At 42.8% G+C, this 19,451-nt stretch overlaps 1 protein-coding gene across 9 annotated transcripts in view; it reads right to left on the bottom strand.

Annotated features, from left to right (window-relative positions):
- The window catches only part of GPC5 (glypican 5), a 1,108,951-nt gene that overhangs the window by 654,115 nt on the left and 435,385 nt on the right, over nt 1-19,451 (bottom strand). For all 9 annotated transcript variants that reach the window (XM_050948964.1, XM_050948957.1, XM_050948972.1 and 6 more), the window contains one exon: nt 18,706-18,826. In XM_050948964.1, coding sequence (XP_050804921.1) covers nt 18,706-18,826 — 121 coding nt within the window. The remainder of the gene's footprint in view (nt 1-18,705; nt 18,827-19,451) is intronic.

Below are 19,451 nucleotides of genomic sequence, written 5' to 3' on the forward strand. Positions count from 1 at the left end.
TCCTGAACATCCCCTACTGCTCAACAGGTAATGACATACTTCAGGGCCTGGAATGAAAAAATGAAATAATTTTGTTGAAAGTATTAACTGGCCATTGTGGCTTAAACAAATATCTTTTTTCAAATAAATAGACACAAAGCTGCACTATGTCAGGAATCAGCAACCTTTGGCACATGGCCTAGCAGGGTAAGCCCCCTGGTGGGCTGAGCCAGTTTGTTTACCTGCCACATCAGCAGGTTCGGCCTATCACAGCTCCCACAGGCCACAGTTTGCCACTCCAGGCCAATGGGGGCTGCAGGAAACAGCACAGCCTGAGGGATGTGCTGGCTGCCACTTCCTGCAGCCGCCATTGACCTGGAGCAGTGAACCGCAGCCAGTGAGAGCCACAATCAGCCGAATCTGTGGACGCTTGCCTGTGGGAGGTCTGCCAGTCCTGTGGATTTGGTGGCAATTTGGCAGCGGGTACGCTGAAGCCGTGGGACTGACGGACCTCCCGCAGGCAAGCCGCCGAAGGTTGCCTGATTGCCGTGCTTGGGCCAGCAAAAAAGCTAGAGCTGCCCTTGCATGAGACTGGAGAAGGGGTCAAGGATGATAGAGCCCTGAGAAAAGGAAGTGAGGACTAGGGGGCCCAGAGTCAGGGGTAGGGTTGCCACCTGTTCAGATTTACCCAGGATTGTCCCTTTTATGAGATAGCTGACCTGGAAAATCAGTAAGTCTTCCGGCAACATTAAAAGTCCTGGCTTTTGTTAGTTGGGCTTTTCTTCTTCCTCCTCTGTGGTACTGCTGCTCCTCCTCACTCTCAGCTGCTCCCAGCAGGATCCATTAAGCAGCAGCAGTCCTGCTTCCTCCTGTCAAACAAGCCATGGAGGGCAGCAAAAAGTGCTCAAGGTAAAAGCTTCTCTGAGCCCTGTGCCTCACCATGGTACCAGCTGTTCCTGATCAGTGGGACCCTACTCTCCCTCCTGGGAACCATCTCCAATTTCTTCTCCTCCCCCCACCCAACCCGTTCTTCCCTTTCCCAGCTCAGGGATGGCCTGGGGTTTGTGTCTCAAAAGCGACAACTCTACCTGAGGCTGAAGATCTGATAAAAGGTCTTGGACTTCTTGTCACCCCTAGAATGTGTGGACTTCAATCATTACTTGGCCAGAAGCTGAGACACAGGAAGTAGACGACCACCAGAGCAGCTGTTGACAGGGGGTGCCAGGTTGAGGAGAGCTGCTAAACCATGCCTGACCATGAGGAAGCCATCCAGTGGTAAGTCCATCCTTCTGAATGCTCCAGTTACAAGACCGACAGCAGGGAATTCCTGTGTTCTAATCTCAGTTCAAACACTGACTCACAGCAGGCCTTTCTCATACTACTTAACCTTCCTGCCTCAGTTTCCTCATCAAGCAAGTCTTAGCTACCTATTGTTACAGAGATATTAAGATTAATATAGATACTGCTCACTCTTATATTGGTGCTACACCTTGAACATGCCCAGTAGGGGCGTGGCTTCTTCTGCCCACAGTGAGGAGTTAACCCTTCCCTGTCCAGTGCAGGGGTGAGTTCACCCCATCACACAAGAGTTACAACAACAACATGATTACATGAAAATCCAAAAGGGGTGAGATGCATTTCCCTGGGTAACAAGCAGATGTCCTGGGGGTGGTTTACATCTCTATGGGTAGGTTTGTGTAGCAAGGCAAACGGATTTAGCCTGATAAGGGGTTGTTTTCCCTCCTGTCTTTCCCATCCTCATTCCCAGTAAAGGAGAAAGAGGAATGAATTTCACCACCTTAAACAACAACTTTTTTTTTTTAAATTTAAGCACTGAGGATAAGCTACGTGGTGCTCCATGAGGGGTTTCAATCCAAAGACAGATCAAACTGAGGGTATGCAGGGGGCTTAACACAATGAATCTGAGTCACTATGGCAATCATGGATTCAGTTGGACCTGCAAAATTATTAAGAGATTGTGAGCATGGAATTGGTAGCCTCAGATTTGGGGAAGGGTGTGAATATGTGCTATGACCCTGCCCCTCAATACCACCCTTTGCTGTCTTTCTGCCTTCTCAGATTGAAGCCTTATGGGAAAGCTTTTGCATTTCAGTTCACAGAACTGGAAGTAACAGATCCTTGGGCATTTTCTCTTGAGGCCTGGCTCTTTCAGCAGAGGCTGACACCTACAATGCCAAGGATATATGCTTGGTCAGATCTGATCAATGCAGATTCATCATGGCCAGCACCTGAAGTCTGGGTCTAGTCAAGACCTCTGCTAGGTCTGTGCTGGGCTTTTGAATCCCTGCCAGGGTCAAAGCTTAGGCTGATCTCCCAGCACTTATGGATTCTTATGCTTCAGAGTCTGAAGGTACAGCCACTAATCTTCCTGTAATAGGAAACATCCATGTGTATCTGAAGCAGGACAAATGCCAGGTCAAGGTGTAATTCTTGAACAGTGGTTTCTTTCTCTTTGATTCTGACATCATAGCAAGGACCCATGCATGAATGCTAAGATCCTTTTTACAAAATAATAATAAAGAAATGCCTAATTAAACTAAGAACTGTGTACTGGGAATAATTGGGAACTTCTTTTCTCCCTATCTCATAATAAAAGAACAAGGGGATATTCATTTAAATGAAAAGGTGACAAATTCAAAACCTATAAAAGGAAACTTTTTTCCCCACACAACAGGTAATTGGAATTTGCTGCCACAGAAAGTCATTGAAGCCAAGAATTCAAGATTCAGAAAGGGACTGGACATGTATATGGATATCCTGTTGCAGAGAGGATACTGCACTGATTGATGTTGGGTTTGATTCAGTATGGCAATTCCTCTGTTTCTATAAAAACATTTCTATTCAGTATGACATATCAGCATGTTATACTGGAATTTTGTGATGTGTAAAAGATTCTTGTACTTTGATGCTACAGTGGAAAAAGAACACGTTTAGCTTAGATATTAACAAACACTTTTTGATGGTATGGTAAAGCATAGCAGAACAGCTTGGTTAATGAAGAAACTTACAGCCAGTCAGTCTGTCTTTAATACAAGGTTCCATAAGTTCCAAGACTAGCAAGAGGGCCTCCTTGGTACAAGCAGGGATTTGAACTTACTGACCTGAGAAATCACTTCCAACCTTATTACTATGATATCATCATTTGAGACTATTGATTATTAGAACCTGTAAAAGGTCCCTCTTGCCACAATTAAGCAGAGTTTTTGACATAAGATGTAACAATTTTCTCCTTTTCTTGTTTGGCATACAGTGGTAGTAAGTGGCTCCTTAGTTGAAAGGGTGAAAATAGCATATCCTATTATAAAAGTCTGATATTTAACCTTGGTTTCCCACCCCCATTCTGTAACAGGCTGGATCATATTCTCACACAGTTGTTTTCACATGAATAAAATGCACTTCGTATTTCAAAGTATTTTAAAATATTTATACATGCAAATTAACCTGCTACTGTACAATAGACATGTATGTGGGTGGGAAACATGGAAGGAGGAGATATGCTGAGGAGGGCAGTGGACTGGAAATCTAAAACTGGTGGCTAAGAAAAATCTCTAAGGGACAATGGAGGGGAGGCAGTTGATTGGCAGCACATGGAAAGAAAATGAAAGGCTGAAGTGGGAGCATTGTATTGGGATAAAAGAAATGGGAACATGGGATTTTGAGAGACACTGAGAAGGTTCAGGCAACCATGTATAGGAAGATGAAGATGGAGGTAGGGTGTGTTGCAGAGAACTAGGGAAAAGAGAGACTCTTGTGCAGGGTTTCTCAAACAGGGGTCACTGGTTGTGTAGGGAAAGCCCCTGGAGGGCTGGGCCAGTGTGTTTACCTGCCCCGTCTGAAGGTCCGTCCGATCGCGGCTCCCACTGGCCGCAGATTGCTGCTCCCCCACTGCGGGCCCCCATTGGCCTGGAACAGCGATCTGCAGCCAGTGGGAGCCGCAATCGGACAGACCTGTGGACGGGACAGGTAAACACACTGGCCCGGCCTGCCAGGGTCTTTCCCTACACAAGCAGCGACCCCTGTTTGAGAACCCCTGCTCCTGTGTAAGATTAAAGTTTAAACACTTTCTAAATACAAAACAACTCCTTTTCTGAATTGCATAACGTGTGCCAATCTGCATATAGGCACATTGATCAGGCAGCCAGCTGCCATAGTGACACAAGATGTGGAGAGCTGACTTACAAGCACAACTGTTTTGCTCAACTGAAGTGCCAAGCATCCATCATGCACCTACAGATGCTGGCTGTGCTTCCCCAATCACTCACTGCATAGCTCCCTCAGTTAAGGCCAAGATTTTGATAGTCAGAAAGTTACCACACTGAATCTGGGATTGGGCTCTCTGTGTTATATTTTAGGGATTAAACATTTTGGAGTGGGCCGAGGGCCTCCTTTATCAGTGTCTTAAGGAGCCAACTTTTATTCGGCCTACAACCTTTTTACAGCACTCTAGGGTAAAGAGATCTCACAGTGAGCTGAAATGGCCTGGAGGCAGGGAGCCTAAGGTGGGAAGGGTGGTTGCTCTAGCCAGAGGTGAGCTGCCAGAACAGCACTTCACCAACCCTCCTGAAGAGGAGGTGCAGCTGGAGTACTTTGTGCTTCAGCCATTTTGGCTGCAGAAAAGCACATATTGAGTCACAGAACCCAGCACACAAATTAAAGAAGGCTTGAGGTTCCTAGTCAGTGGCTCTCAACCTTTCCAGACTACTGTACCGTTTTCAGGAGTCTGATTCGTCTTGCATTCGCGCAATTTCACCTCACTTAAAAAGTGCTTGCTTACAAAATCAGACATAAAAATACAAGATCAGAGCACACTACTACTGAAAAATTGCTTAGTTTCTCGTTTTTACCATATAATTATAAAAGAAATCAATTGGAATATAAAGATTGTACTTACATTTCAGTGTGTAGTACATAGAGCATATAAACAAGTTATTGTCTGTATGAAATTTTAGTTTGTACTGACTTTGTTGGTGCTTTTTATGTAGCCTGTTGTAAAACTAGGCAACTATCTAGATGAGTTGGTTTTCCCCCTTGAATACCTCTGAGTACCCCCAGAGGTACACTGTACCTGATTGAGAACCACTGTCCTAGACGGCCTGAGAGGCTGAGTCTTTCCAAGAACATAAGAATGATCATATAGGGTCAGATCAATGATCATCTAACCCCATATCCTGTCTTCCGGCACTGGCCAGTGCCAAAGGCTTCAGAGGGAATGAACAGAACAGGGCAATTATCAAGAGATCCATCCCCTGCCATCCAGACCCAGCTTTTGAAAGTCTGAGGTTTAAGAACACACAGAGCATGTGGTTGCATCCTTGACCATCATGATAAACACTCATTGATGGACCTATCTTCCATGAACTTACCTAATTCTATTTAGAACCAAGTTATAGTTTTGGCCTTCACAACATTCCTTGGCAACAAGTTTCACAGGTGCACAGTGCATTGTGTGAAGTAATATTTCTTTATGTTTGTTTTAAATCTGCTGCCTTTTAATTTCTTTGGGTGATCACGGGTTCTTGTGAAGGGGTAAATAACACTTCCTTGTTCACTTTCTCCACACCATTCATGATTTTATAGACCTGTATAATATACCCCCGTTAGTCATCTCTTTCTTGATATGAAAGTTGTTCTGTACCCTTAATCATTTTGCCACCCTTCTGTATATCTTTACCAATTCTAATATTCCCTTTTTTATACATGGGGCAACCAGAACTGCATGCAGTATTCTAAGTGTGGGCATATGATGAATTTATATAGTGGCATTATATTTTCTGTTTTATCTACCCTTTACCCAGTGGTTCCTAACATGGTTAGCTTTTCTGACTGCCGCTGCACAAGGAACAGATGTTTTCAGGGAAATATCCATAGTAAGCTCAAGAACTTCTGAGTAGTAACAGTTAATTTAGACCCCATCATTTTGCATACACAGTTGGGATTATGTTTTCCAATGTGCATTACTTTTCACTTATCAACAATGAATTTCATACACCTCTTAAAGGAATAGGGTGCCAATCAACTGCATGTGATGATTGGGAATAGTAAGGAAGCAGCCTAAGAAAGGGAATTTCAAAAAGTATTGTGGAGCTAGTAAATTCTCTGTTTCTGAACTAACATATAAATTCAAATTAACTTACCGAATGTAAGGTATTGGAAGTTTATTTAAAAAAAAAACTGCATGCATTACAATAAACTTAAATGAGGTCTTACCATATGTTTAATAAAGCAGCTTCAGGCGTGGTTTGATAATATATTTCCAGACAAACTTTAAAAAATATATATTTTTTAATTATTAACTGATCTCCTATAAAAAGGATATATAAACCTCTTTACTATCTATTCAGTCTCATTAGTATTCAAATCATGATTTGTTATAAACCGCATATACTCGTTCATAAGCCAAATTTTTTTAGTGAAAAAGGGAAGTACCAGAGAAGGGGGTCGGCTTATGAATGGGTGTAGAGAGGGAGAAGTGGGACACTGCCCCTCTCCTCAACAGAGAGAGCAAGGAGAGGCAGCAGAGCCAGAAGGGAAGAGGCAGGGTCAGAGTCTCTCTCCACTTCTGGCTACGCTGCTCTCCCCCCAGCCTCCGAAGCAGCTGTAGCTCCGGGACTGGCAGGCTGCAGTCCTGCTGCTTGGCCCCGCCCCACCCCAGAGCAGGCTGTGGCCACACCACCAGAGCATGCTGCGGTCCAGCCTGCTGGAACATGCTACAGCCATGCTGCCTGGCCCAGCCTGCTTGAACATGCTGCAGCCGCACCGCCTGGTCTGGCCCGCCAAAGCAGGCTGCAGCCATGCTACCCAGCCTGCCAGATCAGCTTCAGCCAGATGGGGAGAGTGTGGGGGTCCCGGGCTAGGGTCATGTGGGGGGTGGTGAGAAGGGTTACTCCTCTGACTCCCAGCTTCTCCCCCCCCTCAAATTTCCCAACTAGTCTCTGTCCCGTCCCATCAGGGTAAGCAGCTGGCACGCCAGGACACTTTGTTTAATTAGGTTTACCTCTGTGCCTGCGGACGCTTGAGGTAAACAAACCATCTCTGTCCACCAGCAGCTTATCCTGATGGCCCGGGAGCCAAAGTTTGCTGACCCCTGAATTATAGGGTCGGTTTATGAACGGGTTATAAAAATTTTCCATTTTTATTTATCCATCTTGGGGGGGGTCGGCTTATAAATGAACTGGCTTATGATCGGGTATATACAGTACATAATAAAACAATAATTTTTTGCCATATGAATGCAAAATTTTGCTTATTTTTATGTGCATATTTTACAAGGAATTTAGAATCTGAAAAGTTATCAGGTTGTTGATTTTTTTTAACTGATTCACTCATATAAACAGAAGGGAGAGCTCCTTTTCTCCCCACAATAGCTTTAGCTCAAACTTTAGAAATATTTCCTTATTCTGCCAAGAAATATTTAGATTCTGTATATAGCTTCTCAATTGTAAAATTAAACTGCATCAAACAGGTAATTCCCCCCACCCCTCACCCCAGCCCACTCTGAACACTTTTTATCAAGCAACTTCACAAAAAATCTTCTGCAAATCACGCACTTTCATTGTTGATCTGCCCTCTGTCCCAACCCCCACCCACTTGCTGCATAGCTCCCTCAGATAAGGCCAGGATTTTGATATACAGAAAGATACCAAAGTGAGTTTTATATAACAGTTTCTGTCATAATCCATTTCAAAGACACATATTTTTTGGAAACTTTCACCTTCCATGCTAAACTTTTCTACACTTGAGGCCATAGTCTATGACCTGCTCTGCAGGAGGGAAAAGCAGTATGATCTACCCTGCTAGGGATTCCCCCAATATGGAAGATTTGCCAGCAGGCTTAACGCCAATATAGCTAGCAAATATTCCATCACCTCTGTAGCCATTCAGGTAGAGCGTGGGAAATGGGTATGGCCAGAACATTCTATTCCCATTACAACAGCTGGCAGAAGGGCTCTTTGGGGCTATGGCCATCCATCCATCATAGTTTACAGCAGCTCCTGGGGGTCTTGACTAGGACCATAACCAGTGCAGAACAAGGCCCAGTTTTTAGCAGGTGACCCTGAATTGACACTTTTTTTGGACAGAAATTCAGTCCATGCAGGGCAGCTATTTTCAAACAATGCTCTACTATTAGACCAAATATTACTGCTATTCTTTTTTTTCAGGATTTTGTGCTACAATGGTGCATTGTTTGGTTCTGAGCAGCAGAGTTATTTACAGTGGACTCCACAAAAATGGAATTTACCATCCACAGTAGTTAAATTTACACAGTGCTTGTATTATTTTTCATTCTAAGTATAGGGAATGCCACAACAGCATATGTGCAGTAGCCATTCAAATTTTAATGATGCCAACTGCAACTCCAATTTCTGCTCCTTTTTAAAAATGTTTTTCATTTATATTTTGTTTAAGTATGGTGAATTTGACTGTATTGCCCATGAAACTGACAGATGTATATCACTGACATGTTAGGATTAATAGGAGCAGGAAGCTTTTCTTCATAGCTCTGCAAATGCTCATAATCCTGACCCTTCTAATTAATTACTGGATCTTTACTTAGCAGGGACTGTCAACAATGTGATAGTTTCATAATATATATCGGATTCCAATCAGTTAAAACCACAACCTAATAATCACTTGTGACTACAGACTTAGCTTGCTGCTTTAACTAAATTGAATTATGTTCCTTTTGGTACCCTTACCTGCAGGGGCAGCTCCAGGCATCATCGCACCAAGCACGTGCCTGGGGTGGCAAGCCATGGCGGGCAGACTGCCAGTCGCCATGAGGGCGGCAGTCAGGCTGCCTTCAGCAGCATGCCTGCGGGAGGTCCGCCGGTCCTGCGGTTTCAGCGGCAATTTGGTGGCTGATAAGCCAAAGGTACAGGACCAGCAGACCTCCCGCAGGCTTGCCGCAGAATCCGTGTTAGCAGTGGACCTCCCACAGGCGCGCCACCAAAAGCCACCTGACTGCTGTGCTTGGGGCGGCAAAATACACAGACTCGCCCCTGCTTCTCTGCCTTCCTAGCCACACATATATTCATAGACTATGCTAGTTTGGGAAAGTTCCTTATTGTTCCTTATTATTTTACTTTAATTCAGAGAAATAAGTGTTACCACTTGTTTGTTAATAAAGACCTTCTAAGGCAGGGGTCGGCAACCTCTGGCATGCGGCTCGCTAGAGTAAGCACCCCAACGGGACGGGCCAGATGGCAGATTCAGCCAATCATGGCTCACACTGGCCACAGTTTGCCAGCCCAGGCCAATGGGGATGGCAGGAAGCCGTGGCCAGCACATCCCTCGCCCGTGACGCTTCCCGCCACCCCCATTGGCCTGGGACGGTGAATCGCGGCCAGTGGGAGCCATGATCCCCGAACCTGCCGACGCGGCAGGTAAACAAACTGGCCTGGCCCACCAGGGTGCTTACCCTGGCAAGCTGCATGCCAGAGATTGCAGGCCCTGGTTCTAAGGGGGCTTTGCATGGGTGCACATAGTAGATTCTGGGCTACAGCATGAATCCAAGTTTACACAACATTTGCATTAAAAGAATAAATAGCTGTGAGCACTACTAACCCAACATATCAATATAAATGTAAATATTTTTGATTAAATTTTTCCTTTAAAAAGAAAAAGAAAATCTCAGTTCTTCAAATTAAGCCAGTTTTTTAATAGCAGTGAGTCAAAATAGCTGAAGACATACAAAATATTCCTGACTGAGAATAGTTTAAATACATTTTAAGGATCTACACTAACAACTTGTATAACAAATTTCAACCCAATTCAGAATTGTTTAAAAAACTGCCAGACTTTATAAGAAAGATGACAACTGACTAAGGGCTTGTCTACATCACAAAGTTGCAGCGCTGGTGAGGGGGTTACAGCGCTGCAACTTAGGAGGTGTACACATCTGCAGGGCATCACCAGCGCTGCAACTCCCTGTTTGCAGCGCTGGCCGTACTCCCGTTTTGTCTCGGGTGTAGAGGATCCAGCGCTGGTGATCCAGCGCTGGTAATCAAGTGTAGACACTTACCAGCGCTTTTCTTGACCTCCGTGGAATAAGCAGGTATCGCAGCATACCTGAGGAAGCCTCTCTGGTAATCAAGCAGGTCTCCTTCCCCGGTTTGCTTTTGCGTTCCCCGAACCCGAGCAAGTAGGTCTCCTTCCCTGCGGTTTGCAGGGGGGTTCGGGGAACGCGAGAGCAAACCGCGGGGAAGCAGGTCTCCTTCCCCGGTTTGCTCTCGCGTTCCCCGAACCCCTGTGCAAGCAGGTCTCCTTCCCTGCGGTTTGCTCTCGCGTTCCCCGAACCCCCCTTGAAGCCGCCCAACAGCGCTGCAGTGTGGCCACATCTAACACCACTTGCAGCGCTGGTTGCTGTAAGTGTGGCCACTCTGCAGCGCTGGCCCTATACAGCTGTACTAATACAGCTGTAACAACCAGCGCTGCAAAATTGTAGATGAAGACATACCCTAAATAATGGCACAAGCAGGTATCACTACAGATGTACTCACTTACCATGCACTCATGTATTCCACTGTACTTAGTAGTCGTGCTGCTAAAAGAGCTGTGGCAGTTCCAAAACCTATTTGTTTCAGTGAGAGTCACTGTACCATAATACAATCTTATCAGACTAATGATCACTTGATGATTACCTGTCCCGTTCATTCCCTCTGGGGCATCTGGCATTGGCCAATGTTGGAAGACAAGATACTGGGCTAGATGGACCATTGGTATGACCCAGTATGGCCATTCTTATGTTCTTATGTAATGCTACCTGCACTGTAAAATACTGAGGTTCGTGCAGGTATATGCACATGTAAAGTCCAATTACTATTCCACATGAGAAATTGTGCAGTTTTCCATCATAAAACCAGACACTTCCTTTGGACCAACCTAAATCCCATTAGTCAGGACACTTTCAAGTGGAATTCCTAAACTCATTATATACTTAAATGGGCACAGTTGACTTTACTCAGATAATTGATTTCCTAAGTGGGAAGGCCAGTCGTGAAGGTAATCCACAATACCACATGACTCATAAAGCAATCTTCTTTTGAATGTACTCTGAGACAAACCAATTGTTAGACTGCATGTCTACTCAAAATTATTAAAGACATTTTCCTATATCCTTTTACTTCCTCCACTTGGTACCCAATTAAAAATGTGAAAATATGAAGTGACAGTTTCTCGAGTCTACAAGGGCTTAAAAAACAGAGACAGTAATTTAAGGAGAATCTTTAGCAGTTGAAAAGAGCATGCATACCAGAAAAATCCTAGTCTTGTTTCACTGTTATGTTCCCTGAGTTAGAAAATTAGCACTGCTTCCATTGTATCACATTGCCTGAGGTAACTCACATCCATTTATGCTAAAACGTAGCAAACAAGGAGGTGTTGCCTCTCAGGGAAAAGAGCTCTTAACATATACTTGCTCTGTTTTCTCAAGGAATAAACAAGTAATGAGGGATTTTACCCAGGGTCAGCTCTAGGGATTTTGCTGCCCCAAGCATGGCAGGCAAGCCGTCGAGGGCAGCCTGCCTGCCGCCCTCGCGGTGCCAGCAGAACGCCCCCCGCGGCTTGCCGCCCCAAGCACGCGTTTGGTGTGCTGGGGCCTGGAGCGCCCCTGATTTTACCTACCCCAAGTATTTGTTTGAAAAGTAACACAGTCAGACACAAAACTTCCAGTAAGTTCTTGGAAGGTTTTAAGGACAACTTCTTGTTTCAGAAGAAGGAGGAAGCAAGCAAGGGAGCAGTAATTTTAGGTTTCAGAGGGGTAGTAGTGTTAGTCTGTATCAGCAAAAACAACAAGGAGTCATGGTGGCAACTTAGAGACTAACAAATTTATATATATTATATATCAAGGGTAGGCAACCTATGGCACGCGTGCCAAAGGCGGCACGCGAGCTGATTTTCAATGGCACACCCCCTGGCCACCAGTCCGGGGGGTTCTTCATTTTAATTTAATTTTAAATGAAGCTTCTTAAACATTTTTAAAACCTTATTTACTTTACAAACAACAATAGTTTAGTTATATATTATAGACTTATAAAGAGACCTTCTAAAAATGTTAAAATGTATTACTGGCACACGAAACCTTAAAATTAGAGTGAATAAATGAAGACTTGGCACACCACTTCTGAAAGGTTGCCAATTCCTGTTATATATTTATATATTTTTAATTTATATATAAATTTAATAAATTTGTTAGTCATTTTAGACTTGATTCTGACTAACAGGGAAGAATTGGTTGTACGAATCAATGTGGAAGAAAACTTTGGTGAAAGATATCATGAAATTATAGGCTTCATGATGCTAAGGAAAGGCATGAATGAGAGCAGCAGAATAAGGTCAGTGGACTTTAAAGCAGTCTGTAAGAAACCTAGAGAATTGGTAGGTAAGGTCCCATTGGAAGAAATTATAAGGAAAAAAGGAGTTCAGAAGAGATAACAGTTGTCAAAGCGACCATATCAAAGGCACAACATCAAACTATCCTGATGCAAAGGAAAGATAGGAAAAATAATGAGGCCAAAATGGTTGCATCAAAAAATCTTTAGTGACCTGACAATCTAAAAGGAACCCTACAAAAACTGGAAACATGGACAAATTGCTAAGAATTAATACAAAAGAACAGTGCAAGGACGTAGGGACACACTCAGAAAGACTAACATACAAAATGAGTTACACCTAGCAAGAAACACAAAAGGCAGTGCAAAGAAGATCTATAAATACATTAGGAGCAAGTAAAACACAAAGGAAAGTGTAGGTACACTACTTAGCAGGGAAGGAGAGCAAATAACAGATGAAACCAGGAAGGCTGAGGTGTTTAATGTCTATTTTGCTTCAGTTTTCACTAAAAAAAGTTAATTGTAACAAGATGCTTAATACAATATCAACAATGAGGAGGAAGGAACACAAGCCAGAATAGGAAAAGAACTGGTTAAATAAATTTAGATAAGTAAGCTACCTAAATTCATTCTGGGGTACTTAAGGAACTAGCTGAAGCAATTTCAGAGCCTTTAACAATTATTTTCGATAACTTATGGAGGATGAGTAACGTAGCAGAGGGTTGGAGAAGGGCAAATATAGCACCTATCTTTAAAAAGGGAAGCAAAAAGGACACAGGGAATTATAGGTCAGTCAGCCTAACTTCAATACTTGGAAAGATACTTGAACAAGTTATTAACCAGTCAATTTGTAAGAACCTAGAGGATAATAGGATGATAAGATATAGACTACATGGATTTGTCAAGAATAAATCATGAAAAACCAGCCTAATTTCCCTCTTTGACTTGCTTACTGACCTAGTAGAATGGGGGGAAGTAATATACATGATATATTTTGATTTTAGTAAGGCTTTTGACACAATCCCATATGACAGTCTCATAAGTCAACTAAGGAAATGTGGTGTAGCTAAAATTACTACAATGTAGGTGCAGGACTGGTTGAAAACATACTGAAAGTATGGTTATAAATGGTTCACTCTCAATCTGAGAGGTTGTATTTAGTGGGGTCCCTGTCCTGGGCCCAATACTATTCATTAATGACTTGGATAATGGAGAGGAGAGAGTGGCCAGCACATACCTCACCCACGCCACTTTCCGACACCCCCATTGGCCTGGGACGGTGAACCACGGCCAGTGGGAGCCACGATCAGTTGAACCTGCTGACGCGGCGGGTAAACAAACTGGCCCGGCCCTCCCAGGGTGCTTACCCTGGTGAGCGGCGTGCCAGAGGTTGCTGACCCCTGTGCTAGCTCTTTCTGCCTTCCATGTGTAACCCCTTTGGGGTTTAGAGAGCATGGCCCCTTTAAATGTTTTTTCCTAAGTGGGGACGGGGAGCAGTGAGAGAAAGGAGGGAAGCTCCAGGGTGTAGCTCTGGAGCTCCAGAGAGAGAAGGGCTGCAGCCTGCAGGCCCTCACAAAGTGCATCAGCAGAAAAGCTGCCTGAAGCCTGGGAAGGACAGGGCGGCTGATCGGGGACTTGCCAGGGCAGAAGCCAGGAGGAACACTGTGCCAGGGAGGAATCACCCGAGAAGGACAGGCCAGAGCTGGACCCAGTATCGCTGCTGCCCAGAGCTGCATGAGGCTGTGAGTACTGGAGCTCGTGAGTCTGCATTGAAAATAAGGAGGGAGGCTGTTAGCTAGTTAAGTGGGGAGGTGGTCGCTCTCTGTGGCTTTGCAGAGAGCGGTAGAAAAGGGCACCAGAGGGGTTTGTTTGGGGAAAGTTTACTGGCGCCAAAGTCGACCAGGAGCACCCAAAACTCACCACTGGACTGGAACTTTGCTCAGGACTCCTGAACTCTGTGCAGACACATTGCTCAATGTCTGCCCTTTCAGACTGTGCTACCACTGGGCCTGTGGGGTCTTGGTTTGGATGCAACCCTGTTTTACCGCTCCCCCTGTATTTCTCCAGGTTCATTTTTCTCCTCTCATCCTTCTGTAAATAAATATTTCCCTTTGTTATATCCACTGTACTTTTCGTATGTGTGTGTGTGTGTGTGTTCACTCTGGGGGGTTTAGAACAGGTGCCCCGGGGTGGAAGGGATTTTTCCTGCTGCATTCCTGCGTGCGCCTTCTCTTGGCTAGAGCTGCCTGCAGAGCAGACTCCATCTTGGCTATGAGGGCGCTAAAGTTACACATGCAACCAGGCTTTGGAGGTGAATGGCCCCAGCAGACACCCTGCACCTTTGCCAAGAGCACCATGAAGGTTTGAGTTTTTTAGGAGGCGTGGTCCTTAAAGAAAGCCCCCCCGTTTCATTACTTGCAGTCCCACGGGTTAGGGACTAGCCCCTCTGGATAAGCTCATTAGGGGCACATGGCTGTAGTATCTCCCCAGTACTAGGAAACATCCCCTTTACACCTTCAGGAGATACACTGTATGATGCTGACAGACCTGGTCATGCTGGAGTATATTCAGGCCAATTCACTTGTGTATTAGTATAGCTCAAAGTGATTGTTGAAGGTACAAGAATGTATTTGGGGTTTAAATTTTATGAAAAATAATGGGACATTACTTACATTGTTTTCACATATCTATATCATATTACAATGAAATAGCAAACATTTACACTGTGTATACCCCTGTAACTGAATAACCCATTAAAGAAGCCTGTGGAATGCTAATGAAGGACTTTAACAGAAAAGTGATAATTTCAAAACAAGTGGCCATTGTGTGTAATGACAGAGGTCAAAGACCCAAAGTGCATTCCTCACTCACTGTTATCAAAGGAAAAGCCCACTTGGATAGAGACACTGTCAGATTGTTTTCTGTCAGAAGAGGCTATAAATATGGTTTTAAGGAAAGATCGTTCATCTCCGGACTGTTTGGATTCTAACAGGGCAGAATAACTGAACGAGAAGATGGAGAACCCCAAGGTTATTCTGTATAGCCCTGAGAGACTTTTGGGAAACTGGAAGATTATGACATCTCTGCTACCTCTCTGCTATCAATTGGGATTATAAACTGTGACTCACATATATATACATATATTTTACCTGCTTTAATCTCTCAATAACTCTCACTTTCTTTTCTTAGCTAATAAATCTTTATTTAGTTTACTGTAAAACTGACTGCCAGCATTGTGTTTGGTGTAAGATCTGGAGTACCAACTGATGTGGTCTCATCGGACTGGGAGCAACCTGATGTTGTGTAATTCGGTTTGTGACCTTTTATAACAAAGTCAGGTTTATCTGGGTGGCAAGATAGACTGGAGTGTCTAAAGGGACTGTCTGTGACTCCATGGTAAGACTGGCCTAGTGACCCAGGAGTTCACTTTTATCACTGGTTTGGTGAAATCTAACCACAGAACACACCACCAGCTTAGGCTGTCTGCCCTGTCTTCTAACAGTCTGCTCTGAGGTAGGCACTCAAAGTTGTGAGCCACTCCAGACAGCATGACACAATGTCAGAAGTTCTGGATTCTGATCTGGATATGGACTGGGAAGTTAGGAGATGGACTGTTTGGTGGTAGAAAAGGAAATAACTGAGCAGGGGTTAAGTAGTGAGCAGGCCCTGACAGGCCATCTTCCCCCACTCACAATCACTCACAATCACTTAACATGTCTATGGCAACAATGTTGGCGAGTCCTCGGGATGAGTGAATATGGGGGAGTGGGGAGTGTTGGTCTACAGCCCAGAGATGGGTTAATCCAACCCTAGATATGCCAAATCCTATGTTCCTGTGACTTTCTCTATACTTTTGAACTGAGCGCAGTTCATGATGGAGCTCTGACCCTGATTGGGAGTATGGGGCTAACATAAATAATACAAAAATCTCTCAAAGGAATATGATAGGTACTGGTTTTAGTCCCACCTATCATTTGAACTTTCATCAACTAATAGCCTCATTACTGGTTTTGGTTTAGCTTTGTCTTTTAGTAACAGTACCAGCAGCACTAACACTGCTGGATTCTGATCTTACGCATAAATCTGGTATATCACAGATCAGGACCTGTTTGGTTGTGAGGACTTCCATTAATGGAATATCTAGCCTCATAGGAAAGGCAAATATAAAACACTTGTACATGGCACACTCAAACCATGATCTTCATGTCTTTTAGACTAGCTGCATGAAACAACTGGTCACAGTATGGAAATGCCATGGCAGAAGCTTCATAAGGAAGTAATATATCTTCCATGTGTCTGACCCTCAGAGTATCAGGTAGAGAAAGCAGAGGAGAATGTGTGGTGTCACCCTATTTCCCTCACTGATATTCTGCCCCTTATGGATTTTAAGGGTGAAGTGATAGCCCATCAATCTTAAATTCTCACTTTTCCCTTTCTTCCAGTAGATACAAAGCAAGTGACTTGATTTTCAGAACTGCAGAACACACAAATGAACAGGAAAAACTGCATCTGTTTTGCATGCACAATTACAACTACATGGATATACACAAAATAGTTTCACACACAAATGAGAATTTATGCATCAAACTGTCAATTTGTGTTCACAATCATTATGATGATAGTAGTTGTGTGTTTAGATTAGGTGTACAAATGTAAACAGTCGTGCCTTTTTACAGACGCTATCATAACTGTCTATGACAGACGCATTTCAATATGCCTAGTTCTAAAAGTCAAATCAAGTATTTTTTTCGTTTGATTTCAATGCTAAATTAGTCCATTAGACTTCTCCACTGTAGTAATATAACTTGGAAACAGTGCTGGAGTACAGCATGCAGAGGTCTGATTTTTCTATACTGGAAGGTACGCCCAGTCCATTAAATCTCCCTTCTTTAATCTCTCAGGCTGGTCCAAAATGAGTTCAAAAAGTGACTCATCCTTTTTATATTACATAGGACTAAAGGATGGTCTTTTGTATTTGATTTCCTAATTCACAGTAAATGACAGAGAAGAAAGCTTTCTCAGCAGGTTCATCAGGCTTTTCATCTAGTGAAAAATAGTTCCATATTGAAATCCTGAGTCCCCAAAGTATTTTCTGTTTTCTCTATTCCCCAGCCCTATTTCCATACTCATAGTTGCAAGAAAAGAAAGATGTCTCACAGAAAGGCAGTGTTTGTGCACTATGTAAATTTTTAAATCCTTCTATACAAGATCTACTCTGCTCTTGCAAGTATAGGAGGAGAAAGCACTGGAAACATAATGCATTATAATAGAATTGTCCCTGTCAACCACATTAGAGCTTCAGACTAATCCTCAGGGTAGAACCTAACATATTAAACTATACAGGGCACGGTTAATATCAAAATAGGGCACTCCTGACAGATGAAAGGCCTTGAGGCTTAAACATAACTGTCTGCAACCTTTTTCCATCAGAGAGTAATTTGTAGTGCTTAATTAATTCTTGGCATTCCTTTGGAGGCAAAATAGTACTTACTTTCACATAATTTTAAGAAAAAAATAGAAGAGACTAGAGATAACAGCATGTTTCAGTTGGCAAGCAAAAAGGTTATTTTTGTTAATGGAAAGAAAGGACTAATTTTATCTGAGCTTGAATCTTTATACCATTGCAGCTACAAAACCTTGAGTAATATGGATGAAATCCTGGTCCCAAAGTCAATGGCAAAATTCCCTACATTTCAGGCAATCTTAGCATACCTCTATAGCTGCAATATCTTTAGGACACATTACAACACCACAGTTCTGCTGTGACAAAATGTAAATAACCACAAGTTTAAATCTCAAAGGGTTACCCATACATGTGCTATGAGATCATATATATCAAATACTGTAGCAAGTATTATGCAAATTTCCCAACATTTCCAACCTTCTCTGCTGTCAGTAAAGTAGAAAATCTCACAGCCAGACCTTGAGGTCTGGAAAGAGGTGGAATTTAGCAGGATGGTGGTTTGTTTGTTTTTTAATGTATACCATCATTTCTTATTAATGATATTACACAGTGATTAACATGTTTAAAATTCACCAACTGAGGATCAGACTCATGCTTAAAATCCCAGCACTTATTGCAATGCTGAGTTGCAATCTCAGCTCACAGGTACAGGTGGCCCAACTGACAGACTCTCACTTCTAGCTCTCATCTGCCATATGCAAAAAATTTAACAAAATCATTATTAATAATTGGAGTTTAAATATTTTATGTCAGGACTTAACACAGTTTCTGGTGGGAATACTCAATTACTGAGTTCTGATTTGAATTAACAAATCAATTCTAATGTACAGCAATTCACATTTGTTCAACACCAGGATGATCTTAATTTACATGGTGATAGCTTTAACATATAATACATGCAAAAAATCTTACCTGGATAATGTGTTTCAGTTTATCAATAATTTGATTTATTACAGGATCTGTTCCTTTCACTTTTACTTCTGGATTCGCAGACTGAGATTTGATTCCATTGCCAACCACACGGTGGGTGTAGCTAAAATAACAAAGAAATATGTTTTAGTATACTTCTTCAGAGAATGTATTTACCTGTAAATACTAGCTGACACAAGCTCAGTTAGCATTGCCATTCCATTTTAATAACTGCATGTTTATTTTGTCCACATAGGCTTTGTTACCAGAAAGTTACACAGTATGGTAAAATTGATATATGTTACAAAGTTGTTATATGATTTTTCATTTTTTGTTATTTCTGAAAATTATGTAATAAGAAAAATAAACGTAAAAATAAGAATTGTGAAAGGACAAGCATGCACATTATACTATTCTGTGACCTTCTTTATTTTGTTAAGTGCATGAGAATTGGCTTTTGCTCTACATCTCTATCTCAGCAATATTCTGCCAGCTGTTAATCAAAAAGGAAAGTAAAAGAATCCTGTGGACATTCTATCACAGAGGTGTCAAATGCCCAAATTCCACCTGTTAGATGTGCATGTGGTGGGTCAGCACGGCATATTCAAATTCTGTAGAATATGAGTTTTCATTGTAAAGAATTTCTTGTCCTTTTGGTTTCAAAGAGAACTTTCTAAATATGAAGTGTGCATGAACATGTAGCGTTGTTTGCATGAATTTGTAGACAGCCAGAAACAATAGCTTTGAGG

This window comes from Gopherus flavomarginatus, chromosome 1 (assembly GCF_025201925.1).
Source record: "Gopherus flavomarginatus isolate rGopFla2 chromosome 1, rGopFla2.mat.asm, whole genome shotgun sequence".
Classification (NCBI taxonomy): domain Eukaryota; kingdom Metazoa; phylum Chordata; order Testudines; family Testudinidae; genus Gopherus; species Gopherus flavomarginatus.